Source organism: Onychostoma macrolepis, chromosome 23, assembly GCF_012432095.1.
Source record: "Onychostoma macrolepis isolate SWU-2019 chromosome 23, ASM1243209v1, whole genome shotgun sequence".
In the NCBI taxonomy this organism is placed as follows: Eukaryota; Metazoa; Chordata; class Actinopteri; order Cypriniformes; family Cyprinidae; genus Onychostoma; species Onychostoma macrolepis.
Window position 1 is genome coordinate 17,537,869 of NC_081177.1, and position 26,638 is coordinate 17,564,506.

Here is a 26,638-nt window from a genome sequence, read left to right on the forward strand (position 1 = left end):
GAATGATTCTGTAATGTGATGAGAGCAAACTTAACAATTAATACAGCACCACAAACACAGTTCCAAATGTGAAGCACATAGTGGCAGCATCATGCTTTCAGCTTTGCAGCAGGGATAAACTCAATAGAAAAGGGGGCAAAGTACATTTTAGACAGAAATACAGTGGGCCAATGTGCTATAATTTGAAAGCCAGTAGGAGTTGGATTATTTCATTTCCAATAAAACTGTGACTCAGAGCTCTGTGTAACAGCCAAACTGGAGTGAATTTAAATCAAAAAGGTTAATGTCAAGAAGTGGCCCAGTTAAAGTGGAGTGGCTCACAATGCAGCGCATGAAATATGCAGCGGATAAAATCCTATTATCTAGATTCAGACCCTTGATCCTAGTGTTGTAGTACTCGAGACCGGTCTTAAGACCATTTTTTGATGGTCTTGGTCTTGTCTTGGTCTCAGACTAAGAGGACTCAGGATTTTGTTTCAAGACCGCAACTGCGGGGATATCACTAAATTGTCTGATTTATTTACAACCATCATTAATGTGATTGGATGTAAAACGTCCTGCTTCAAATGCAATCAATAACTAAATAACAAAAATAATTTGATTTATACCAGTGGATCTCAAAATGTTTGACTTCACTGCCCCTATTGTCCACAACATAATTTGAAGGCCCCCCTCCACTCACCCAAAATATTTTAGAGCTTAGCATGACTAGAAAGTTATATAAATTCATTATAAAAATAACCAAATACTAAGAAATATCTATGATTTTTACCTGTTTTAGTTCATTTTAATGATTGTTTTGTTTTATTTGAGACCCCCTTCCCCTTGCTAAGAACAAATGATTTATTTCATACGGTTAGGCCGGGTCAGAAATGATTGAGGGACTGTGTCAAAAATCTCACCAAAATTAATACATACACCCATAAAATTCAAGATATTGTTGCAAAAGAAGTGCTTGAGATTATAAGTGCTCAAGTGTATGAGATCTGGATTTTTATATTAAAATATATTAAGCAATATCACAAGAGCAAGAGATATTAAAAAGATATTACTTTTATAAAAACATTGTACCAATTCAGATGCAGCTTCTGTGCAAGATGAATTTTGTTAAGAGATTTCATTTGACTGGTAACAGCTTTGTAAGTGTCTTATTATTGTATTTAATGATTAAAAATAAGGCATTTCTCAGGCAGTAAACGTGGATCCTTTAGATGAATTTGAGCAGTGCTCATCTTGTCTCGGTCTCGGATTAGGTGGTCTTGACTACAACACTACTTGATCCTAATAAAATGTTGACCTAGACTACTTATTTCTGCTATTTATTATTGATGTAAAATATTAAAGCTTATAACGTTTATATCCATGAACAGCAAATATATTTAAATTGTGACACTTCTCTTTCTACAAACAATGAAACACTCCAAGTTGAAAGTGTACTGTGCATCTTACCAACTGAAATATAGCCAGTTTGATTAATTGCAGATTCTTTTATTAACTTTATAGATACATTTTAAAAACAACAGTAGCAAATAAAAGACAATAAAGCAAGAAAATGTTTTCAACTTTATTCACTAATACACTAAGTGCTCCCATTACAGAGTAAAATCACTTCTTTTTACTGTAATGTTTTTTTTTTTTTTTTGGAGTTTAACAAAGTAGAAAGAATACAGAGTTTATGTTCTACAAGGTGTACACCAGAAACAAATTAAAAATAAAATAAAAAATGGGGGAGAAAAAAAAGGTTATGTGCAAGTTCCTGAACCCAACCCATACAGAAGCCAGAGAGGCAAAGGGATGTTCCCACTGGGCCTATGGGAGAGCAGGAGTTCAGTAAGTGGACCAACTCGCTCCGAGACCTTGGCCAAAAAGAGCGCTTTAAGTTACATTTAAAGGTGACATCAAGCCAAGGCAGTGAATTGAAACAATTAAGAAAACATAACTGATTTTTCTCCTTTGTACTCCATTTTTTGGCATCAGTCAATATTTTACTTCAGAATACAAAGCAAGATGGTGCTGCCCACAAAAGTATCATGAGGACAGGAACAGAGACTGGTGTGAAGATGATTCAGAGGGAGGGAGTGACGAGTGGTGTACAGATAAATTCATACACTGAAGCTGTGCGTTACAACAACCAGTTCAAACAAGTTACAGCCAAAGATTCACATGCTCCCCATAATCCTAAACATAACCAGCCTGATTGATTCATACCCTAGAGAGCTCGACCAATAGGGAAAGAGGGGTGTTTGAGATATAATACTTATAGAATTCAATTACTGATTTAAAAAAAACAAAAAAAAAAACTGATTGGTTTCTCTTTGGGCTCTCCAAGCATACTGATACTCCCCCATCTCCAGTGGGACGCACTCTCCCGCCTCTGACCGTTCCCCTTCCCTACCCCAACAACCCTTTCAGCGGATGGTGTATCTGACATAGGGGACCTCTACATCCTCTTCTGTCTCGTCGTTGCAGCAGAGCTCAAAAACTAGTGCTTTAACATGCTTCCCCAGTTTCTTCTTGGACACCTTAGTCACGATCTCAGTCATCCTATGAAAATAAAAACAGAGCCAAACATTTCATTTTCTTCAATCCCATATGCCCTCACTGCCACCTGTATGATTAGAATGGAGTAAATGTTTGAAGTTAGGAAAAACCAACTCACGGCAGCTCCAGCCGTTCTTTAAGCTTGGCCGCAGGCATGAAGAAAGAGTAGAGCATGGAAACTCCCTGAGAGAGCATAGTGATCTCCAGTTTGTGTTCATTCTGAGGGAGCAACAGAGTGTCAACCATAAGTACACAAGGTCTAAGATTGAAATGACATACATTTGTTTGCTTCAACAAGGGATGGACAGAAATAGGGCATGGCATAATAGCAAATAATATTACTATCTCACTATTTCACCCATTTTTGGGTGAAATATCCCTGTAATCTTTGTCAACTACAAACATTTTACAATTATCAAAACTTAACCATATGGAAAATTTGTTTTTCCATTTGTTAATTTAAAGATCTTAAAACTTAATTTGTGCAACCAAACCAATCAGAATGTGTTACTAAATGCTTCACTTTTTAAATTTGACAACTGAAATACTTCCAGAATAACAAACTGAGTTAGGGTAACTGAAGTAGTGGTTTCATTTATCTGCAGAGTACTAAAATAATCTTCAATGCTCACCCCTAGTTTCTTCAAAACGCATCAAGTATTACCTTGAAATAGTCCAAGAACTGTCGGAGTGTCATTTCTTCACCATTGGACTGAATGCCCTTCACCTCAAAACGGTCCCAAAGCGTCCAATCAATCTCGTAGTACTGCGAAAGAAAGTAAGTGTCAAAATAGCTCATTCATATTCAAAGGGACACCAATTCTGCTGCTGTAATGGACAATGCTGTTGGTTACCTTGTGCTGGGGAGCAGCTATGGGCTCAGAGAAGGCGAAGAAAGGCAGAGCAAGGTTCATGAAGCCGTTCTTGTAGGTCTCGAGCTTCTTGTGCCCCTGAACGATCTTCAGCAGCTCCAGACACACCAGACCCACCACGGCAGCTGTTGTTGTGGCAATTGCTGGAATGATTTTTCCAGCAATGAGTTTGCTCTGAAAGAAGAAAAAGAAACGTGAGGACCTGCGATGGTGGGATTAGACTCCCAAGAGAGTTAAGAAACCACTTCATTGGCCCTCTCACCTTGTGTCTATCTGCAGGAGGAATGTCGTAGTTCTCTGCTCTTAGATTAGACGCTGCTACAATGAAGTCCATGTGAAAGTTTGCATCATCGTCCTGAGGAAGAGAATTTAATTAGCATTTTAACTGAAGTTCAAAAGTTCTAAAGGCCAGGAAATTGGGGTCGAGTTATTAGCGGTACCTTTTCAAACTCAATGGGACAGAGCTTGAATTGAGAAGTTGCTTCTGTAGAAGGCAACTTTGTCTTCAGTTCTTCAAGTCTAGAGTCATCTGAAAACAGACCAATAGTAAAATGAGCAATGCTAGGCCAGTGAAAACTAGCATTCGCTTTAGCATCCAGTTTTCATTGTTCTGTATTCACTGGAACAAAAAGGATGAGCTCAGCAACCGTTTCAAATCCACGTTCACCAAAATGTTCTCCACTTACCGATTGATGCATTGGCACTCTGCAGCTCCTGATCAGACACATGGATCTTGACTCCTGATTTGGGTATGAACTCAGGCACTTTAATATCCTGCAGCAGCTTAGTCAGAGCAGAACGGTCAGTGGAGCCCGGCAGGCCATATGACTGGGCAAGCAAGTTAGCCGCTGCCATAATGTAGTCCATGTGAAGATCCTACCAATCGCAAAGATATAAAAGATCATTCTTTTTTTCTTTTAAGACATCAAATTTTAAACCAAGACTTGTGTCTTTTCACAGTGAATACTCACATTGTTAGTGCTGAATTCTAGTGGATGGGGACATCTTTTTGGACCTGACCAGAATGGCGCCCCAGAACTTGTAAGCTAGACAGAAAGAGCAGGAAGACATTAAACTAAATGTTCATTACAGCTGGCATGAAATGGAAGTTCACACTATTTTCTAAATGCATTTTATTGATATTTACCCATGCGTGGTTTTTTTTTTAACCGAATTCATAACTCTATATTGCAGTGAAGACAGACTTTCTCCAGTCTTGGCTTAAATCCCACCCTGTTCTTTCAAAGTGACTGCAAGTTTGCATTCAGATCTGCCTCCATTCAATCAATGGATAAAAAGTCCACGCCCTACATTTTTCCTTTTTTCAAAATCCGTTTCAGTCAGATGCAAGGCACAATAGTTGATGAAGGTTTTGATATAACTTTTAAACTAGGACATGAAAGATTTCGCCAACAAGCTTAAGATTTCAAGAATTCAGTTTTTTAATAAATCTTTTTTCTTCATTATGATTTCTGTATAACCTTGACAAATTTTGACTTTATGCCTCAAAACGGAATGAGTTTTGAAAAACGCCCCTAAACATTAAAATCATTGCATTTATAAATAGCAATTTTAATGTATTTGAATAAATTAAGCCTCTTGTGCTCCTCGCCTGGCAGTCAAAAATGACCACTTTTTTATTTCAGTTTATTTCAATGTACTATATTTTACTTCAATAATGTTTTTTAATATTTTGTATTTTTAGGGGGTTTCATGGCAGTAAATTATATTTACGCAGTAATTATAACCCATTAACCACTTTTTGAGCATAGACCTGAAAATGAAATTTCCAACTTAAACTGTTGTAGATCAAAGCTGTGCTTTGTAACACAGACTTAAGTTTGGTCTCATTTTAAAGACGACACCTGGAAGATGATTGATTTAATATGAAATACATTTTCCAAAACATGTTTTACTCTAAAACAAGAAAATAGAAGCCATAAATCTTAAGTTGTGTTCCAAATTTGGCTTTCATTAAGATTTTGTTTGGGCGCAGTACCAACTTGTTTCCACTAGATGAAATTAATTTACCATTAAGTTTTCAAAGCAGTCATTTTTCACAGTGAGGAATACAAGTCTGACTATTTTCAGAACAATTTAACCTTTTCAAATCATTTCCATGGTTTTCTGTTCACAAAGCAAGTGCCAAAAAAAATCAAGTTGGTAAAGCAAGTTTCATACAATTCCGATGAAGTAAAAACTTCTAACACACAAAAATGTAAAATATTCAGTTTAAAAATCACTGAATAGCACCAGAGGGTTACTATTTCCTGTTAGATTAATATGAAAAAAGGTGTTGTGCAGACAGTCCTCACCTGGTCTGGAGGGAAATTGTGCAGTAGCTGACGGATGTTGTTGTTATACTGACACTGCCAGTGGTTGCGGGCCCAGGCTACACAGTCCTCCCAGCTGTGTGGGTTATCTGTCACCAGGCTCTTGTATACTGCCTCCACCACCTCCAATGGCTGAGCTCCAGGGAGCTTCAGTGTGCGCTCCATAAACTTTGGGTCTCTGGGGAGGAATGAGAACATTACATCTTAAAACAGCTGACAGCACCATGCATGGCAAATTTACAGGTTGTTTAGGGTGACAGGAACTTACGTCAGATACTGCAAGGCATTTTCAGCAGGCTGTTTGAAAAGTCCCTCAAACTCGTCACGAGCCCACTAAGAAAGCAGGTGGGTAAACGATCAGTTTAGGTCAATCAAGGTACCCAAGGCTTAAGACACCAGAACTTCATCACAAAGAAAGGTTGAAAGGTTACCTGAAGAGTGTGTTCAATTGCATTAGGGAAGTTTTTGAGTGTGCAGATAGGGATGGACTTCTCAGGAGGATCCTGGCTGGAGCTGTATGACTCTGTGAGGAAGGGAATGACCACCTGCACGTTCCCTTTGGTGCCTAGAGTACCAGACTCCAGCAATGGCTTACGGTAGTACACACACCTCCGGTCCATATACATACCTGGAAAAGCAAAGCATGCCGAGACAATTTCTCACAAACAGCTTTTTGAATGTTACATTTTGAAGTGACCTATATGACCAGCCACTTTGCTTTCAAAAACTCTTACTTACGGGCATCTACATTGTCAAGAGCATTTGTCACTCCATCAAGGCTTTCAAAGAAGTCATCATCGTAGATCTTCTCAGTTTCAGGCCCTACACGGTTCTGATGCCCCGTGATGCGGACTGATGGGTTCATCTGCTTCACGGCTGCAGCGGCGGTCTCGCTCTTCATCTTCTGCTCAGAGGAGTAACAAAATCATCAGCAACCATTCGAGAAAGACATTACAAAATTCCTTCCTTCTTCAGTGTGTCAGTCAATCTCACCGTAACGTCCCACGGCCTAAAGAGGAACTGTCGATTGAGATTGGACTTCTCTATGGTGTCCATGTCAGTAACTATGACCTCTCCTTCACCGCTGGCCAAGCCCATCATAGCAAAGTTTTTCAGCAGCTCACAACCGATAGCTCCAGCACCAACCTGAACACAAGAAACAAGTCACTAAAATTCACTTAGTCTAAATCAGTGTTACTTTAGTACAATTTATAAACTATTATAGTTTTTAGAATTTTGAAATAGCTTTATTTTTGTTTAATTTTATAAATTTGTCATTATTGGTTTATAAATGGCTTTAATTTTTTGTTTTAAATTCAATTAATAATTTTAGTATTTCAACTTACACTTATTACAGTTAGTTGGAAAGGCAACATAATTTTCATTAAAGTTTTTCATCTAATATTAATATTTTACTTGAATTAAAAGGGTTTTTAAAAGCTTTATTTTACAACAACACTGGACTAAAGGCAAAACAATCTTGGCTGGAACAGTTAATACTTGTGGCATAAACTTGCCTTTTGAAAAATATGATTTAAAGAAGCTTTGTTTGATTGGCTCAATATAATTTCAAGGGAAAAAGCAAGCATTGTGCATAATTGGCATGGTGTGATCATCTTCCATTTTGATAAATGGCCAGTTTCAGCTCCTCACCAGAAAATATCGCTGTTTGGCTAACAGCTCCTGCAGCTTGGACCCAAAAACAGCAATCTGGCCATCATACCGGCAGTTCCTCTACAGAAAACAGATGAATAAATTATTCTTTGCAATCAACCAACACTCTTTTGGGTGAGATGCACGTAGCTCCACGAGCATCAAACAAATACTGAAACACAAATAAACAATGGTACAAGAAGCACTCACAGGTGCACACTCTTCCTCTGTCAGAACGCAATCCTCAACCTCAGGTAAGCACTCCAAAGCATCAAAATACAGCCACTGCATGATAGGCATAAATTTCCCTGTGCAAGCCTGAAGAAAAAAAGCAATATATAGCAGACCATGACAGAGGAGTCAAACACAACATGTTCCTCATTCATCTCGCTGATTCCAAGCTCAAAGGAAATGATGGGAGACCATATTACCTTCATAACCTCCTGGGCAGCAAGCCCACCAATAAAGGCATTGATGGGTGCCAGGTCTCCAGCAGCCACGCAGGACAGTTTTTTGATGATTGCCTGGTCCAGCTGCTCTTGCTTGGCAGACCCGGTCTGTGCAGCATTCGCCTCTTCAGCCAGAGCCACAAGCTCATCCGCATCAGACTGCAGCAGTACAGAGAGAAAGAGATCACTGCTGAGTCACTGAGACTGATGTCCACAGCACAGCATTCATATGCCATTAAACAGAACACTGTGTAATGGTTGAGGCATTACATTTCATGGCCAGAATAAGCTTGGAAGTGGATTGGGCCTCATGCATAAATCTAACAACTAGCAAAAGTGTTCACCTGATTCCAGGGCTTCGGTAGACGACTGTGCTTCTTCTCAAATGCATGCAGAGCCTGAAAGCCCATGTGCAGTTGGCCTGGACGATCAAATTTAGCAAAATCAGTCAGCAGGAACTCTGGTTCGGCCATGGAAGAGGACAGGGATTTCTGATCGAAGAAAGAAATGTGCATATGTAATCCACTTTTTCACTTAACATGAGTTCTATAATGTTAGCCTCAGCATGGGCCTCAACTTACAAAGGCAACTTTCTTGGGCATCTTCACTTGTGTGACAATACCACCTCTCACATAGTCCGAGAATGAGCTGGTGTCACAGATGCTGAAGGTGTAAGGACCTGATGGCAGAGGACATCACGGTCACAAAACATCCTACAGACTGACCTTCAAACAGTGTACAGTTATCAGTACACTTCCTTAAACAGTAACAAGTTCAGTGCTTTGGCCTCTGAGACCAGGAACTTGTTTCCACCTTCCCGTTCCTTTAGGACAGAGGTAGTTGACTAAAGTGATCAGTAGCTGACGTTTGTTTCCCTATGCTGATCCAGTTACATGTTAAAAAGTAGGTTGACATTGCAGTAAACAGGGTTTCTGCAGGATTTTTAAGCTCAAATTTAAGACTCAAGACCTTTTTAAGACCTGCACAAATAAAATTAATAACATATGAGCGGGTAGGGCAATGTCTATAGTACCATATTAAACTGTAAAAAGCATAATTTACAATTCAGATAAAATTTCATTCAGATTAGTTTTCACAAAAACAAAAAGTTTTGTAAAATGATAAACTTTACATTTCAGCCTTTAAACCATTTTTAAGAAAATGGATAAGTCAAAAGCATTAATAAAATTGATTTCAACAATTATCAATAAATTATTATATAAATCAAATAACATGAATTAGGGGTGTGCGAAATTGATCAAAAAAAATTATATCTTGATATTTTCTGGGATTTTATCGATAACGATAATAAGATGATTTTTTGCTGAGTGTGTTATTGTGCCGGTATCTTAATTACCACCATGGACAGCTGACTCCTGAATTTTTTTTTGATATTCTTCATATTCTGTGTGGTCAGTTCACAGCAGTGATAGAAATTAATCTTTTCCAACAAGTTTTATGGGCATTTTTACATTTTTATTTTTCTAAAAGTGTGCATCATCAATGAGTCAATGAGTCAAATTCTTGCATTTGGGCTGTTACCAAGCAAATGAAATCAGTATCAACAAAATTCATCTTTGCAATGCATCTGAAGTGGCATTTAGATGTATTTACACACCGTTTAATGCAGCTCTGAGGGACATAGAATGCTAACCTACGCAGTTACAAATGCATAAATAATGTTTTGATATTTGAAACATAAAACGTTGAAAACTGATGTTTAAAATTATTTAAAAAAAATGATACTTTAAATGTGAAATTAAAACGGCCAATAGGTGGCAGTAAGTCAGCATTAATAAGTGAGTCAATCATTTAAACGTTTGATTCATTCAGGAACAAAACCCTGTCATGTTGCTCAGAGACGCAAAACAGTGCTGTGGCTGTGTTTGGAATTATTCTTGTTGTAGAAATAGAGCAAAAACAGCCAATATGGTGTCTAAAACGTAAGTCTCTTAATATTAACTTCTTGTTTATTGAACTGTTGCATAAAGTCAATATCACATTTGTAATCATGTTGATTTTTGGAGAAAAAAAAAAAAAGGCACTCTTCATGTGATATTAACTATATGAAATGATGTAAATATAGGCTATACATTTTCTGCCCCCATATCTTAAAGTATGTGATCATTCTAAATGTATTTTAATAGTTTACTAGTTTAACCTGTTAACTGATTCATTCTCTGACAGCAGGTGTCGCGTTTGGCTGAAATACAACGGTTTTCCCAGTAAAGACAGAACAAAGCAGCGCAGCGCCGGACTTTGAACGTGCAGCGCTCATGTTTATTTAATGAAATCATAGCCTTTTGAAGTTTAATCGTTACATTCAGCCATATCGCAATTCTTGTCTTTCCGTCTCCAAATTTAAGACCTCTTGAAATCATAATTAAGACTTTCTTGTACAACTATTAAATCTAAATTTGACAATTAAATTTATGACTTTAAGACCCCACGGAAACCCTGAGTAAAACCTGTCAAAAAGTTCCAGACATCTGAAACAGTTGTAAATTTGCTGAGATTAAGACAAATGTGTGAATCGCCTTTTCATGCTTATTCAATTACTTTGCTAAATGACACGAGTTATTTACCAAGCAACTCTGCCCTCAGCAAAAATCCAAGGGAAAAAAATTACTTAATATATAAGCTAAAACTACTAAAAATTAAAATGTTTTATTTTTCTTCTTTGAAAAAATTTCCACTGTCTTGGAAAAGCTGGAAAAATTGTGTAATCTACTTTTAAGTGTGATTACTAGACAAAAAGATCACGAACATTACCAAAATCTTAAAATGTCATGTGCATTTTTATAACGAATATACATTTTTTTAGTAGTGTTGAATGCTAAAATATTTTGTTGGGCACAAAAAAAAAAATCCTTATACAATACATCACAAACAACTGGTAAATGCAAGTCAGTCATTTAAATTCATTGTTTTTAAACAATTAAAACTCCTGGAATTCTGAAATCTAATAATTTCAATAATATTTACATACTTCTTGGAGTCAAAAAGGCTGAGAACCACTGATCTAGCATGTTTTTATTCTGAAGGACCCTGGGCTAACAATAGACTAGGCTGGGCGGTTGCTGAGTCTGTTTAAGTTAGAGAACCTATGGTAACTCACCCAGCGTCTTGATCTCTATTGGTTCACAGCCATTGAGCTCTGTCATGCCCTGCACTTCTGTGAAAGTGACGAAATCTCCGCTCTCAAATCCATGCCGTGCTTCATCCAGACACGTAACCACACCAGCACTGTCCTTTATACACACATACACACAACACAAACAGAGCAAAAGTTTCAGACAGCCAGAAGTTTAACAAATAACAATGAGACACTTCATTCATTCTGACTACAGTAAACAAGGTTTAAATGATACCATCACACCGTATAATTTGACCCAGTCCAGTTGACGGTTTTTACCTTTGTGATCATTGAGATCATGGCACTCAGTGGCTGCTCTCCATTGGTGTCAAACACCGTCATTTCGTCCCCAAAATCACAGAATAGTTGCCTATTGAAATACAGAAATTACATGAGAAAAAAATAATAGCAAAAACATAAATAACTCAACACAAAAGAAAGGCATTCTACCCAAACAGGCCGCGCGTGTCTGCCACGATCAACTTAACGCCGTTACTATGGCAGATGTCACCGATGCGTATCTGCTCATCGAGGCTGGAGTTGGTGAGCACAACAACCTGGTCAAACACACAAACACCTGTTAGCCAAGTCTTTTAAATGCATTAAACTAACTAATGCAAAGTTCTGTATGTATGTGGGAATGTAGTCCAGTGGAGCCATAACGGCACTACCTGAAACTTGGTCAGGTATTCGTTGGTGAGGGCGCCAGTGTAGGAGGTTACAGGCACATAGCTGTTGAGTTCTGCCAGTCGAAGCTGACTGACCTCTGCACGGTTCTTCCCAAGATCCTCCTCACGCAGGTAAAACTAACATGTAACAAACACTATTATTTTTATTATTACAACAACTACTACTATTAACGTAACACTACACTTTCATTTTCTTATTCCTAAAAGTCTTATTTTTAGTCCACTGAATATTGTTATATAATGTCTTAATTTGTTAATGTACACTGCTGTTCAAAATTTGGGGTCGGTAATATTTGTCATGTTTTTGAAAGAAGTCTCCTATGATCACCAAATCTGCATTTATTTAATAAATAGTCATATTGTGAAATATTACAATTTTAATTTCTCTATTTTAATCCATTTTAAAAAGTAATTTATTCCAAAGCTGAAATTTCTGCATCATTACTCCAATCTTCAGTGTCACATGATCCTTCAGAAATCATTCGAATATGCTGATTTGGTGGTCAAGCAACATTCTTCATGTCGTAAACATCTGTACTGTTTAATATTTTTGTGGGAACCATGAAACATTTTTCTCAGGATTCTTTGATTAATAGAAAGTTGAAAAGAACAGCATTTATTTGAAATAGGAATCTTTTGTAACATTACCTTTACTTTATCTTACTGACCCCAAACGTTTGACAGTAATGGAATTTAACTGTTGTTTGAGCCACCAAATGTGGATTTTGACTATGCTCCTGTTTTAGTTATTTTACAGCGCCTTTGCATTGCACAAAATTAGCAGTAATTTTGCATCCACACACGTATGGTTATGACTCACGACCAACCACTGACCTGTGAAGAAAGGTCCTTCCATTCGGCCACACCCTGGTCATGCAGGGTGACGCTCTTGACTCCGCCCAGAATGACATTCTTGGCTATCTCTACACCCAAACCTCGCAGCCCTGAGATCAGAACATTGGAGCTCTGCATGCGCTTCATAGCATCATGGCCCAGTACGTACCTGAGAGACACATACTAAATTTAACATCTACTCGTGTGACCTCTTATTTGCTCAGAAAGAACATTCGAAGGATACATCAAACTGAAATGAAGGCCAAACTCACAGCTGTCTGGAGTACAAGCCCTCGTCGATCTCAGCATCATTTCCATTCTTAGCCATGCCCTGCAGAGACCAAAACCACAGTTAATAGACTATAAATAGACAAGCATAACTTATGAAACTGGCTGCCTTTCAAAAACCAGGCACAGTAAAGAATAAAGATTATATTCACAAAATATATGACTACACATACCACTTCAGATTATCTAGATCAGTGGTTCCCAACCTTTTTCCCTCGGGGCCCTCCCTACGTACATATGACAATCTTTTCATTAACAAAAACAGTACCTGTTTCTGTGAGTATCTGTGAAAATTATAACAGCCTCATCTTTCATACATTTGAAGATCATGATAACCACAGGTACATCACCTCACTACCATGGTAACAAGTAGCCTAAATATATGGTTTCTATAATATTTGCTATGAAAAACAGTAACCTGAAGACATTCAGTATTAGTACAAAACGCACAACAAACAACTGTATATGACTTAACAAAAATACTGTGATTATATTCCATTACTCTAATACATTTAGTATATTATTAATATAATTAGGGATGCATCGATCCGATACTCAGTATCGGTATCGACTCCGATACTGGCATTTTCTGCGGATCGGGTATCGGTCAGACGAGACCGATCCAAATCCGATATTCTGCGTATACTATATTCCATGTTATTGTTAAGCCCCAAGAAAGCCGTTTCATAGTTTAATGTGAGGTACAGATGAATATACATAGCCGTCAAATTCAAGTTCACGTAAACTCTTCTGCCCGCTGCGTGTCTGTCTATCATCCTCCATTCAGCATTCAAACTGTTCGGTTACGACAGTCAAGACGATGAATCACTCTTGAAGAGCGCTCAATAACAGATTTAACACTGTTAAAAGAAAAGGCTCAAACTATCGCACAGATTTAATAAACTACACTTCAATATCTCTTTCCTTTGAACTTCTCTATGCCGCGCTGCCCCCTATGATAGGTCAGAAAAAGAAAGGCTATTAATAATCTAATGTGTAGCACAGTAATAGACGCAGCAACATATGATTGATAGGACTATTTAAAAGAAATCTTTTAATTTTATAGTTTATATTTATATATAAATACATTTACTTGTTTTCTTTAATGTATTTTACAACAATACAAAGAGCAATGTGTAACATTTTACCAGATTTAGTCCTACACTTATTCACTTTTATTTCTTCTCCTCTAAATAATGTTATTTCACTAAATGTTTAGATTTTATAAAATTGTGCACTCATGATTTTTGTAGAATAACTTTTGCTGCTAAATTATCCACTAACCTAGTTTATAATAGTATTTTTGTCATAGATTGTGATTATATATTTTTTCATTTAGTAGATTGTGCTTAACACACACAAGAGTGATGATCAGGTCAACACACAGAGGTATAGAAATTCTTCATTGATTTAAAAAAAATAAAAAAAAATAAAAAAAACTGCACTGGTATCGGATCGGAATTGGCAAAAATGGTATCGTTGCATCCCTAAATATAATAAAATTCAATATGAACGTGATTTGTCGATTGAAACGCCTTCTAACTGGATCGTTGTGTCACAGGTGTGTCCTCCTCAGTTGAGAATGATCCAGCTCTGATTTCTTTGGCTTTAAACTAGTTTAAATCGCATACCTATGTGATTTGTACTGGAGAACTCTGCGCTGAACCAGAGCACGATCACTAGATCTCACAGCACTGTTTAGTGGTCTCGTGATGCGACTGGTCTGTGTAGTAAATACATTCGCTTTAACTCACACTGCGCTGTTTTTTTTTAGCTGAGCTGATAAAAGGTCTGTGCGACGCGCGGTTTCAAGCGAGAAGTGCTATTTCACTTCACTTTTGGCGCATTTGCCGTTTAATATGTATTTATCATGCACAACAGAATACTAATGCTTATCAGTTAGGCAGATTGGTAGTGGCACCAGCACGACCTCTAACAAAATTTAGTGTCACCGGCAGAAAAAAGGTAGCAAAATATCCATTTAGTTGCAGTCTGGAGCCCTGGTAGACTACTGTCAATTACACTTATTTAATTGCCTTATCTTGGCATTGTAAGCTATGATTTAAAAACATTTTTATATAAAATTATTAGTGGAACATTTTATACATCTTTATTTGATGTTAGTTATATGCAAACTAGTTCCGAAAAGCTTGTCTTGAACCTACGTTAGCTGGTGTGTGTGACAGTTCGGTTCTGACAGAGTTAGAGGAGGAGCAGTGGGATCCCGTCTTCGTCTCTGATCCTGACACGCGACGCTTCTTGGACAGCGGCGAGCTGGACATCTAGAAGAGATGAAAGAAAACTCAACCTCTGTATTTTTCTGAAGTGAATATTATGAGTTTGGAGTGCATAAATATTGATACACGAACATTGCAGATAACGTAAAATCCAGAGAGAATAAAAAGAACAGCATCTTACAGGTCACTTAGTTTCTGGTGGAATGAATTTCCCAAATGAAATAAACCAATTATCATCTTAGTGGAGCCTTAAAAGCATTTTCAGGCTATTTGCTCTAGGACTTGGCAAAAGCTTGTGTGTTATTTCCACAAACAAATGGAAAGCAGTGTTGCAAATGAACAATAATAGCAACATCCAGATGGTTTGAATACATTATTTAATGTGCAAGCACCTGGACAAAAATAGCTCTACTAATTGTACTTTATTCATTATTGAACAAAGATGTTTTAAAATCTAGGTATAAAGCCAACATGGAACAAAAGAGCACAAATGTACTTCAAATTTTTTTTTTTTTTTTTGATTTCATCTGTGTAAAACAATTGTAATGTGCATTCAGAAGAATGTTGAAATATGGCCTTATATACATAAATGGTTATTTCAGCACTGGACAGTTCCTTTAAGAGTTAAAAAAAAAAAATCAATTGTTCCAGCAATGCAGCGAAGTCAGCATCATTCTAAAGGACACAAAGAAATTTTAGTCTATATAACCAAGGCTAGGTATTATTAGACTACTCAAATTTCGCAAATAATTCATTTAAATTAGATTGCACTAAGAAAAAATAAAATGAACGGGAAAGCACCAAGCTACATTCAGATCACTTATATGTGGAATAAAAACAATAAGGTTTGTCTTTCCACAGCACAAGGAAAGCCTGATTTCTGCCGCAAGATGAAGCGCTTTGGCTATAAATAGCTCACGGACAGAAGCGTTGTGTTTATGGTGAACGGCCCGTGCATTTACTGGCTCACCCATTCTGCCTTAACAAAACCGCTGATTCATTAAAACAAAACTGCAGTGAATGTCACATCCCAAGACCGGTTCTGTGCAGCGTTTCCACAACACTAACTTAAACTCTTATGATGGTTTCCCATCCATTCATATATTCCATGTATCATGTTAGGATATCTCATTAATAAGGCTATGAATAACGCGGAGTTCAACATTTACGACATTCACTAAAATATGGTGTAAGAAACAGGAGGAAGAAGAATTGCTTTACTGAAACGAAACTTTATAACGCCCTTTAAGTTGCATAGAGTTCAACGGCCGCTGAAACAGAGCGTAGATTCTAGAATGACTACAAACTCGCGAGCTGCGCACGAGCGGAAATTCCGCATACAATCGTGCCGTTCTGAACAGAACTCTCCTCATTTAAAGGAGAATTGAATGAGAACATTTCCTCACTCTCTCATGTTGTTCTAAACCTGTATGGTGACTCCTGTGCTACATAAAGAGAGTTGTCAAGCAGAAAATGACAGCCTCATTCACCGTTCATTTTCATTTTTTCCATACAATGACTGAGGCTGTCATTCTGCCTGACAACAACTTTTTTGTTCCACGAAAGAAAGTCTGTCAGTCTGAGTCATACATGTTTAGAACAACACGAGAGTAAATGTCATTTGCGAACTTACTATATTGACACACCAAGATTACAATATGAGCAGATTGAGGTGCCCACCCTCTGATTTGACCCAAGCGAATCCGAAACATGAACAAATCTGTGCGTGACAATCAAAAAATAGCATCTGTTATTATCTGTTAAAGATGAACGGTTACACCTGCTTTGTTATTTTCAGATATTCACTTCCGTTTCGACGAGACGCACAAAAAAATTAATCCGCAGTAACGTTACGTCAAGACATCAAATGTTATCAAATGTTAAATTAAACAGACACGCGAAGCAAGTCGCGTAAGGATAAGTTAATCAGATTTGACAAATTTAACCGGATGATCACTTAGCAGGGAGCACGAGGGGATTCTTAGACAACTAGCTTGCTAGCCTGCTACATGCTTTGTAATAGTTGGTGCAGGCAGTTTACTGAGCCTGAGGCCTAGCTCACTACAGTCCCGAGTTCGCATGCTAACCAGTGAATGAAAATGCTCGGCGCTCGTACAAACAACGATCTGGTTCATGCCGATCAGACAGCACATAATTACACAAGCCTAGGCGGGGAAATACACGCTATAAAGCGCTATCCGAGCGGACAGCTGCCTGCACTGAGCTAGCGCAGAGTGCAATGGTTCGCCTCTTACCAATAATCCTTCTCAGTCCACTCTCAGTGTCAGCAAACCGCTCCTCGTGTGAAACTAACTTAGATGGTACGGATTGCAGGCTGATGTAGAAGCGAGGAGAAAACGGACAGCAACAGCACGAACAGCGCTGGGCGAGATGCTGTGAGTAAAGCCCCTTCACTATCCTGCCGAGTCACTGTGTCGTTCAGTCTGCTGCCTGCCTGTATCGCGTTTCTGGTTTGGTTTCAGCGAACGGAACAAAACCAAAATGGCAGCTGTGGCACAGGGGCGGAGCTGCACGGATAAAGAGGAACAGGAAAAGGTGGTCTGGCCAAGATTGCTGCAATCCTCCGCAGTCGCCCATTGGCTGCCCTACCTATGACTTTACGGAAAACCCACCCACTTCTGCATATGCCGGGACTTGAGGCTTCTGTAATTGATATTCAGTTGTGCATATTGAACTGAACCACGTTATCTATTGTCGTGAGGCTGTGGATAAAGAACTGAACCCATGCTGTAGAAGGATAGTTTGCTAACAATGAAAATTGCCATAATTTTCTTCCCCATGACACTTCATACCTGCAAGACTTCTTTGTTTTTTGTTTTTTTTGTGCAACATAAGATATGTTAAAAGTCGTTTTTTTCCATTCAGTGTTCATCAATGACAACCACCAAAACTTTTTGGTTACCGAATTTCTTAAAAATATCTTGTGTGTTCTGCAGAAAAAAGGCAAACATTTTTGGATTGATGTGAAGGGTGAGAAAAATTTTTATTTTGTGTGAACTTTTCCTTTAAATGGTTTTATGTCCTGGGCAATTTACATATGAGATACAAATGATGCTGAAAATAAAAGCAATGTTTTAAGGAAAAATTAAGATATTTGAGTCCTAATATGTTAATAACAACATATGTTTTCTGAGATATTTCATGTCCCTGTCCACATAAAAGCTATAGCTACATGACAACAAAACAATTACTATCTTCTTGTGGGTGGAAGATATGTTAATGCATTCAATCTACAATTCTCAATTTTTATTTCTGCAAGATATTGTCATGAAAGTCTCTCAGTAGCACTTTATGCTACATCAATGTAAAGATATGATTTATTTACAATTAACAGCCAGAACTAAATGTTTGTATGGGTTTGGTAATAACACTGAATATTTATTTCTGGTCAAAGGAAACAGCACAAATAACCTCCTATAAGATCAGACAAGCAGCATTCTAGTGATTACAGTACATACATTACGACATGCTAAATCTTTTTTTCAATAAATAATCATGCAAATCTGTAGAATATTTGTCAACGGCTGAATGAAGGGAGTAAAGTGCTTATTTGATAACTTAACAGACATAATTTACCAAAACAACACTAAAGCAGATACTGCACTTATTCACTCTACTTAAACATGAAGAAAGCCATCCAACCTGCTACTTGACAGCTGACTCTGTAAAGTAGGTCACATCTATTTTACTAAGGAGAAGACATTGTTGACAAACCATTTGGGTGAAATATGTCACCCTTGCAGATGGGGATAAACAGTGGTATAACATAATATAAAGCCATAACGAAACCATAAAATAACAGCCTGCAGAAACACTGAACATCCATACTTATGATGCATACATATAACCACTGAAGAATAGCTCTCATTTATTTGCATAGAGCAGTTTACCTCCTCTAAACCAACAAACCATGTAAAACTGTGCCTTTCAAAAGCAATGACTGCTAAAATGAGGGGTTAGGCATGGGCTTTCTTGTAAATGAGAGGAATAAGCGTTGGGGGATGGGGTGATACTTGTGTGACAAAGGCCCAAGTGGGCCGCTTATTCTCGCATATGCTGCACACAAGAAGCAAATGTCCCCTGCGTGAGTTACCTTTACAGCAGGTACAAATAATGTCAACAAACCCCAACGCATCGCATCATTCTGCCGCTCACGCACCTGCACTTGATAGTCAAAACCTCACAGTCCGAGCGAGCCAGTTAGCTCGCTGCAAAACACCATCTTAAGATGAGTTTCACATAGCAAGTTGCATGCTTACTAAAGAGGGATCGTGGGGTTTAAAGAAGCTGCAGTTTACATTATAGCAATCGATGCTAACAATGCACAGGGTTACATAAACAGGTTTAATGATCAGTGGTCTAAGCGGAGAAGCAAAGCAACGACCTGGTACCCCACACGCTGACAAGTTTGATTCAGTATTTTGTCTATTTTTCCTAGCGTGGATCTTGAGATACTTTTAAAAGCCTGTAATCTGAGCAGTTGTGCAGATATGTTGGCAGTCAGATTATCTCGCTATCTTTCCAGGCTAGCTTTCAGAGAAACGATGCGAGGACGTTTTGCGATAACGTTAGCCTGCAAAAACGAAGCTTGTTAGCTTAGCGCAACCTTCTTGCAAAGCATGAAGGAAATCTGAAAAATAACCCAAACCATATGACGGGAGAGCTAGCCAACTTCTCCGCAAGGATGAGTTGGTTTCTTTTATCCCCAGCTCGTGATGCGCGCATGGGGCGCATTGTCTCGCGCATGCCGTTAGCTGGTTGTCCCTAAAGTGGCCAGTTGAAATTTACAGGCAAATTGTTGCGCCTGGCTAGCTGCCTTCAGCGGTATAAACTTGGCTTTGGCTAGGTGTAACTCTGTTCTTGTGGAGACGTTAGCTAGTTAGCATTAGCTAGGCACATAAGTATGCAGAACTCACCACATCCGATATTACTTGGCCTCTCCACGGTACTGAATACAGAAATACCTCGCGGGCAAAAGATAAACAACAAAAAGGTCAAATCAAACCGTTTCTGTAACTTTATCCCTGGAAGTGGCGGGAGCTCCGAGACTTTCCAGTGTGAGGGGAGGCTGGACGGTTGCCTGACCGGCTATTCCCTGCACCGTTAACAGTTCAGCAAGTATTCTTCAGTTCAGGAGCGTAGAACCAACATGTGCAGAGTTTGAGTTGAGACTGTGCTATTATTCAAGATACAGGGAAATAACACAAACGTGTGTTTATATTACACCGTCATATACATTAAATGCGTTGATGTTCAAATGTTAAACGTTTAGAATAATATTTTAGAACAAACGTAATTGGGTAATCATAAAAAACTTTTCTACAGTTTGTCGAAACCATTATTTTACCATTGCTATCCCCCCACCGAGTTACAAAATAGACTCGCCCAAAGCTTGGGTTGCGCTATGCTCTATGGGAGACGTAGTTTTTATGCGTATAAATGTGCGTGAAGTTGTTTTTAAGTAAACATGGATTATTTTATATACACATCAATGATTTCGGGTTAAAATGTATATTGACGGGTAAGCAAATTGGTATGTTGTTCTATTCGTTTTGAAATGTTAACAGTTTAAATATATGTCTGTATTGGCTATAATTTGAAATGGTCGTACAGTGAAAATGCAACTGTATGTAAAATAATTTAAGGTGGCTTTAGCGTGTCACCACATGACATGTCAACGTGATTCAAAGGTATTTCATGTCAACTGCCCTTTTGTCATTTTCAAAGCTTACACGGGATTTTCTGGGCATTGAAATACTTCAGATGAAGCTAAGATTGCAGGACGTTGACAATACAGACAACAGACTGTGCAAACAAAACGCAGGCATAGAGTATGTAAACACTAAGGTAAGTGATAAAAAGATTGTGAAATCTGTTAAACAATGATTTAAGTAATGGGCTAAGAGCACTAAGGAACTCCTGAAGAATAAGACATTTTGTAGTAGACAGTAACCACACTGAAGAAAAAAAAACGATACTCATTTTGTTTTTTTTAAGGTAAGTAAGGTATAAGGTAAGTGGTTGCAAACAATTTATTTTAGCTACATTTAAATAAACAAATAATGTTGAAAGTTAGTCAACTAAATTTGTTTATTTAAATGTAGCTAAAATAAATTGTTTGCAACCTTTTAAATCTTTTTTTAGTAAATTCAATTAATCATTTTTTTTCAGTGAATGTGCTGAAAGTGTTGTTCACTAGAAAATAAGATGAGTATAGTAGCATGTATGTAATTGACAGGAAAGTTGCAAAGTGCTAAGAAGAGCATGAACTAGAGACTTCTTAGTAGTGTGATGGACTAAAAGTTAAAAATCCAGTGAAAAGTGAAAATAAAAATGTTATATTACCAAATAATTCTATCCATTCTGAACTGGAAACATCTGTAACTTAGGGTAGCAAACGTGCTAGTTGGCAAGTGTCTATATAGCCCTTTTTCACAATGTATTTTAAGCAAATTTAGCATATTTGATGCCAGGTTATTTTGTAGTTATAATATTTACTATAAGGCTAGTTATGTAACAACTGTCGTTTTATACCAATCATGCCAAAAGAAAAGGCTATAAAACAAGATGGTTTGATCTGAATTTTATTGAAATAGTCGTGTAGAGAGTGCAAAAAAATAACTTGGAATAATATTCACATCACCAAAATCTATATAATAATCGGGGGGGTGGAAGCCACAGTTACAGTTCACAGACATTTGCGAGGACTTTACATATAGACATTACAGCCTACTTTAGGATATATTAGCAAAAGTACTATACAATGTAAAGATATACTAGTATGCATGATAAATTGAAAAAATAGATTAAGAGAATGAGAATCAAACAAACACGTAAATGGACACATACCACAGCAAAAAAAAGGGTCAGGAAAGAGAATATAGTTTTAAAGTAGTCTCGAAGTTATGATTAATTCTCGCCCTCTGAGCATTATTATTCTCAATCAATGAAATACTGTCATGTTTGGCAGAGACGTAAAGAAACTGCTGTACAATGCGAGAATATACAATAAGAAAGATAAATGAAATAGTCTTATTTGAGATATTACAGAAGGTAAATGATTGATGAGAGTACACAGATGCACTGCTTCAACTTCACTATCTCAGAGCAAAAATCCAAGATGGATGAAGTGACAAAAATAATAACACCCTCCAAAGTCAGTACCTGGCGAAGAGCAAATGTGCAGCAGTTCTCCGAAACAGAGCAGGACGCCAACTTGTTTTAAGGGAACAAGTTTCATTAAAGGTGAACTTTTCAGGTTATATAAACTCTTGTATCCAAACTCTCCACAGACTCTACATTATAGTTATGAAATTATTTAGGAAACATAATAGTGTTTGCTATGATCTTGCTATGACCATTTATAGTGGGATAACCTTAACTGTTTTCTCTAATAATACAAAATAGTGTTCAGTTTGCTCACTTTCCTCTTTACACATTTAAAAAAGCTTATCTTTCACATACAATCAGTAACAAGGCTCTTTGCATTGGAGCACAAAGACCATTGTACAGCCCTGAAAGGTATGCTGTAGTCATGGATCCATAATCCATATCCCAAAGATTTTTTGTTACATGCCGTACCTACTTTATTCTTGAGCGTTCACATCCTTTTAGCATATTTACACCCCTTTTCCTGACAAACTTCCCCTTGGTGATTGGCCAGACCGCTTTGTAGACTTCTGGCCGTCACCGTTACCCTCGTCGGTAGTTGGATGGCTGTGACCCTGGATGTGACTGGGTGGGGAAGGTGGTGGGTACGAGGGAGGCGGGATGGTCAGGTGTGGTAGAGAAGGCATTGCTGGACGAGGTGTGGTGGGAAGGGGCGGTGGGGTCGAATGATGGTACGAGCGAGGTCGGGGTGATGGGGAAGAGCTGGCGCTCTTTGCTCTAGGAAGGGTCTCGGGATGGTCGCTGATCTGCTCCAGCAATGAAGGCATGTCCCCCTCGATCTTCTCTAACACGGCAGCCATTTGCTTTTCAATTTGTTCGATTACACAATCCATTTGCCAGTCCGCACTGGCTCCACTTCCGGGATCTAGACCACCGTACTGTCCGACAGAGTAGGTTGGACAGTATGGGCTACCATACCCTGATGCACCATGGACCATCTCTTGCAGCTCCTGCTCAAATACTGTTTTATCACAGCCAAGACTTGAAGATCCCAATCCTGCATATGTACACTGGATGTTTTTCACCGACTGGCAACCCTTGTCCGTTCTTCCTTTCTTCAACTCTCTGCTCTTAGGATTGACCTCGCAAGTCGCTCCTACTTCTGCTGGACTTTCTGCAACAGCTTCCGGGAGCTGTGTTTGACACCAGCTACTTGCAGTCATATCATGGACTGTGTCTTTTTTGTCTTCTGATTTAAGAGTTGGTTCCTTTCCCACTGACAAGGTACTGGTTTTGGCATCTGAACATGAGCCATGATCCATTGAGAGGTTGGCTGCCATTTTGCGTCGATTTGGAGTATCAGGGAAAGGTGATTTCTTCTCGGCACTGTCAACAGTTGTGGCCTCTGGCTCCTTGGGGACATTGTTCTCTCGGTTGTCCGAGGTTTTGATAGGCTGGCTGGGTGCTGCTTTCTGGCTCACTCTTGTTGATGGTTTGTCCTCACTTTCAGAAGTGCCTTCAGTAGTCTCTTTCTTGTTCGGCTCACCTGCTTGTACTTTTAAAGAGCTGTTTGATCTGGCAAGGGTCTCTGCTTCTTTCTCTTCTGCTTTTAGGTGTCTTGCTTTCTCCTCTTCTTGATTCTCCACAGGTCTGCTTTCGACAGACACCTCATGGGACATGCTCACAGTAGAAATGCCGCCTGAGTTTGTTTGTATCCCTTTACCATCTATTCCATCCGCTTTGTCCTCTTTGCCCTGGCCTTCAACTACCCCTTCAGAAGATAATATTTCAGAGGCTCGGAGACGCTGCATGAATGTGGTGACACGAATCGCTTTCTGAAAGTGAAATAAAGACATACCAAACACTTAGTACCTAGTCAATTAAAAAGTAACATGAGGTCTTCTTTGCTATGGATGAAATGCGTTGTTAACAGCGTGGCAGTCTGTGGTAGCAGTTTTCCATCTCTATCGCTTTCATGAGACAAACACATTGGAGATGGACGTTTTAGTAATTTTGGGGAGGCGTCTCATTTATTTCAGTGTATCGAAACATCAACAGTTTTTTAGCAGTTAAATTAGTTCAACGACTACAAATTACAGCTGATAATTATGCCGGAACCCAACAATGAAATGAAAATAAGAGCCATTTTTGGCTTATTTGTGTTTATTACTAGCTGCTGATCTGAATGAAATGTTTTTGATATGTATGTCATCCACAAAAGCATGATGTGAATCAATGAATCAGGGCCACGGTGAGTCATCTGAGGACAAATCACTTTGCTCTCTCTCTCTCTTCATAAGGACCACTTTGGTCCTCTCTGGCACACACACAAACACAGGGACAACTTTTCATACACATAAATGTGACACTACGATGAATATTCAATCTGGAGATTTGTCTGAGTGAATGAAGGACTAACTGGAATTCAAACTGGAATATTGAGGACACTGTGAGTAAAAGCCAGACGGCATATGACTGAATGCACATGGGACCAGCTGGGCAGTGATAAATTTGTTAGTTACTGGTGTGCAGATACAGGGAGGCTTAAGTACAGCGAGAGTCTTTCCAACAATCAGACTTGAACTACATATTTCCTGAATGATCGCTGCTTAAAGAATCAGGCAAGGCCATGAGACACTGCAGCCATGTACACTAGGTATGATGCTAAAGGAAATATGAGTGCCCAAGTCAAAGATTGTTATACAGAGAAAAGAATCTCTGCCTCTAGGCTGCCCCGCGAATATCAACAGTACCTTCAACTCCTGGGTATCACATGCAAGGAAAAAGCAAACATTAATATAATAACCATCAGAACCTTTAATAAACAACAGCTTTATTTGGCATTACCATCTTTATAGTTACTGTCCTTATCCATTATCCTATTATTTACTGTGCTGTTTTTTAGAAGAGCGATTAATACAATCACCTGACAACTTGTACATGACTGTTGTGTATGATAGTAAATTCCTCTTACCCTCCATTTGGCCTTTGCAAAGTTTTTCTCAAATTGAGCACAGACTCCTTCCTTCAGATTCTTTTCCGAAGCCCCATTTCCAGCGATCCTGGCAAAAAACAAAACAAGCAACAACAACAAAACGTAAAGTCTCTGAAAAAAGCAACTGTTTGTATGTTTGTATATAGTCTTACCATCCATGCGAAAGTGCATCTTGTGCAGTAATTCTCAGCATCGGGTCAACATCCATAAGTCTGCAGACCAGCTCTTTTGCTGCATGACATTAAAGAGAGGAAGACTGAGGTTTAAAACATCAAAAGCTTTAAAAGGTTTTGATCAGATCAGGAACTTATATCAGATCCTGATATTAGTACCAGCAGGGGAAATTTCATCCCAGTATGGTGAATCAAATTCAAATTCTCCGGCAACAATGCGGCAGAAGATTATCCGGTTGTGCATGTCTGTGTTCTCCTCCTCAGTTTCATCATAGAACGGAGGGTTTCCAGACAACCTACAAATGAGATTTGTATTATTTGTATTATGATGTTTTGTATTGAATCCATTAGTATGCATGAGTATATGCTGTAGATTTACTGAGTAAAAAGTTTTTTTTTTTGGTGCCATAGATGCAGCATAAAACTTCAGGCAGGTAGTTTTTTGGGTTGCTGGGTTTTGGAACAATGTGCATTTTAGAAACACTAAACAAAAAATATTCAAAATTAATCTCATGATTTCTGACCAGTCTTCTGAAACCAGAAAGCCACAAACCCCTGTTTTAAAGAGCCAAACATAAAGATAATAAAAATCGCTGACAAATCAATTGAATGTCACAATGTCACTTACAAGATGTACATAATGACTCCCACCGCCCAACAATCGACTGGTCTTCCATAGCGATGACGAGCCACCACTTCAGGGGCTGACAGGAAATATGACAAAAAAAGATGTGAAGGTTAGTACTTTATATACAAGTACAAATAAATAGAAAGAGAAAGAAAACATGAAAGAGATCATGTGATAAATCAATACCCAGGTACTCGGGTGTCCCGCAGGGCTCGGTGATTGAGCCATTCTCAAACCTGGACAGGTAGAAATCCCGCAACACGACCTTGTTGTGGTTACTCTCTCTATAGTACATCAAGTTCTCCAGCTGAAATGACAGAAAAAGGCACAGGGTAAAAAAACGAAACAACAACAAAAAAAAAATCAATACTTTCATATATAAGTAATGATACAGGGAAAGACATGGCATTAGGCCAAAGTATGACTGAATAAGAGGTCGCTGTGTCCCAAATAATGTTGATATTCCTCTTTCAGCTGGCAAGTAGAGACCAGACAGGACACACCCTTCACCCACTCTCAATGTGAAGAATGGGTTTTGTCTTTAAAAGATAAATCTGAAAACACACAGCTGACCTACTACGTATAATACATGTATCTCAGTCTGTGATATTTCAGGCACAAGCCTTAAAAAATAAATGCATCAATGCTATATCTAAAAACACCCAAGAGGCAATACAGA

The 26,638-nt window shown here is 38.4% G+C and overlaps 2 protein-coding genes across 5 annotated transcripts in view; both read right to left on the minus strand.

The window, feature by feature from the left end:
• Positions 1 to 1,545: 1,545 nt before the first annotated feature.
• uba1 (ubiquitin-like modifier activating enzyme 1) lies at positions 1,546 to 20,211 on the minus strand. Of its 4 annotated transcripts, none has more exons than XM_058763383.1 (26): positions 20,059 to 20,211; positions 14,961 to 15,077; positions 12,780 to 12,838; positions 12,508 to 12,676; positions 11,656 to 11,790; positions 11,435 to 11,541; positions 11,264 to 11,354; positions 10,967 to 11,099; positions 8,430 to 8,527; positions 8,193 to 8,339; positions 7,831 to 8,007; positions 7,610 to 7,717; positions 7,400 to 7,480; positions 6,740 to 6,892; positions 6,485 to 6,650; positions 6,178 to 6,374; positions 6,015 to 6,079; positions 5,729 to 5,924; positions 4,385 to 4,459; positions 4,100 to 4,289; positions 3,854 to 3,942; positions 3,676 to 3,768; positions 3,396 to 3,587; positions 3,206 to 3,307; positions 2,660 to 2,760; positions 1,546 to 2,544 (listed from the first exon to the last, which is right to left on the minus strand). In XM_058763383.1, the coding sequence occupies exons 2-26, from the start codon at positions 15,075 to 15,077 to the stop codon at positions 2,409 to 2,411; spliced, it is 3,177 nt and encodes a 1,058-aa protein (XP_058619366.1). In that variant the 5' UTR covers positions 20,059 to 20,211; the 3' UTR covers positions 1,546 to 2,408. The 4 variants fall into 4 exon arrangements, with proteins under 4 accessions (XP_058619366.1, XP_058619365.1, XP_058619364.1 ...); XM_058763382.1 differs by having other exon boundaries at positions 19,970 to 20,198; XM_058763381.1 differs by lacking the exon at positions 20,059 to 20,211 and adding an exon at positions 17,288 to 17,576.
• A 1,416-nt stretch (positions 20,212 to 21,627) lies between these two features.
• The window catches only part of camkvl (CaM kinase-like vesicle-associated, like), a 41,235-nt gene continuing 36,224 nt past the window's right edge, over positions 21,628 to 26,638 (minus strand). The window contains exons 6-11 of the mRNA XM_058764235.1: positions 26,146 to 26,266; positions 25,960 to 26,035; positions 25,491 to 25,627; positions 25,311 to 25,389; positions 25,138 to 25,225; positions 21,628 to 23,998 (exon numbers count right to left, since the gene is read on the minus strand). Coding sequence (XP_058620218.1) covers positions 22,673 to 23,998; positions 25,138 to 25,225; positions 25,311 to 25,389; positions 25,491 to 25,627; positions 25,960 to 26,035; positions 26,146 to 26,266 — 1,827 coding nt within the window. The 3' untranslated portion in view covers positions 21,628 to 22,672. The remainder of the gene's footprint in view (positions 23,999 to 25,137; positions 25,226 to 25,310; positions 25,390 to 25,490; positions 25,628 to 25,959; positions 26,036 to 26,145; positions 26,267 to 26,638) is intronic.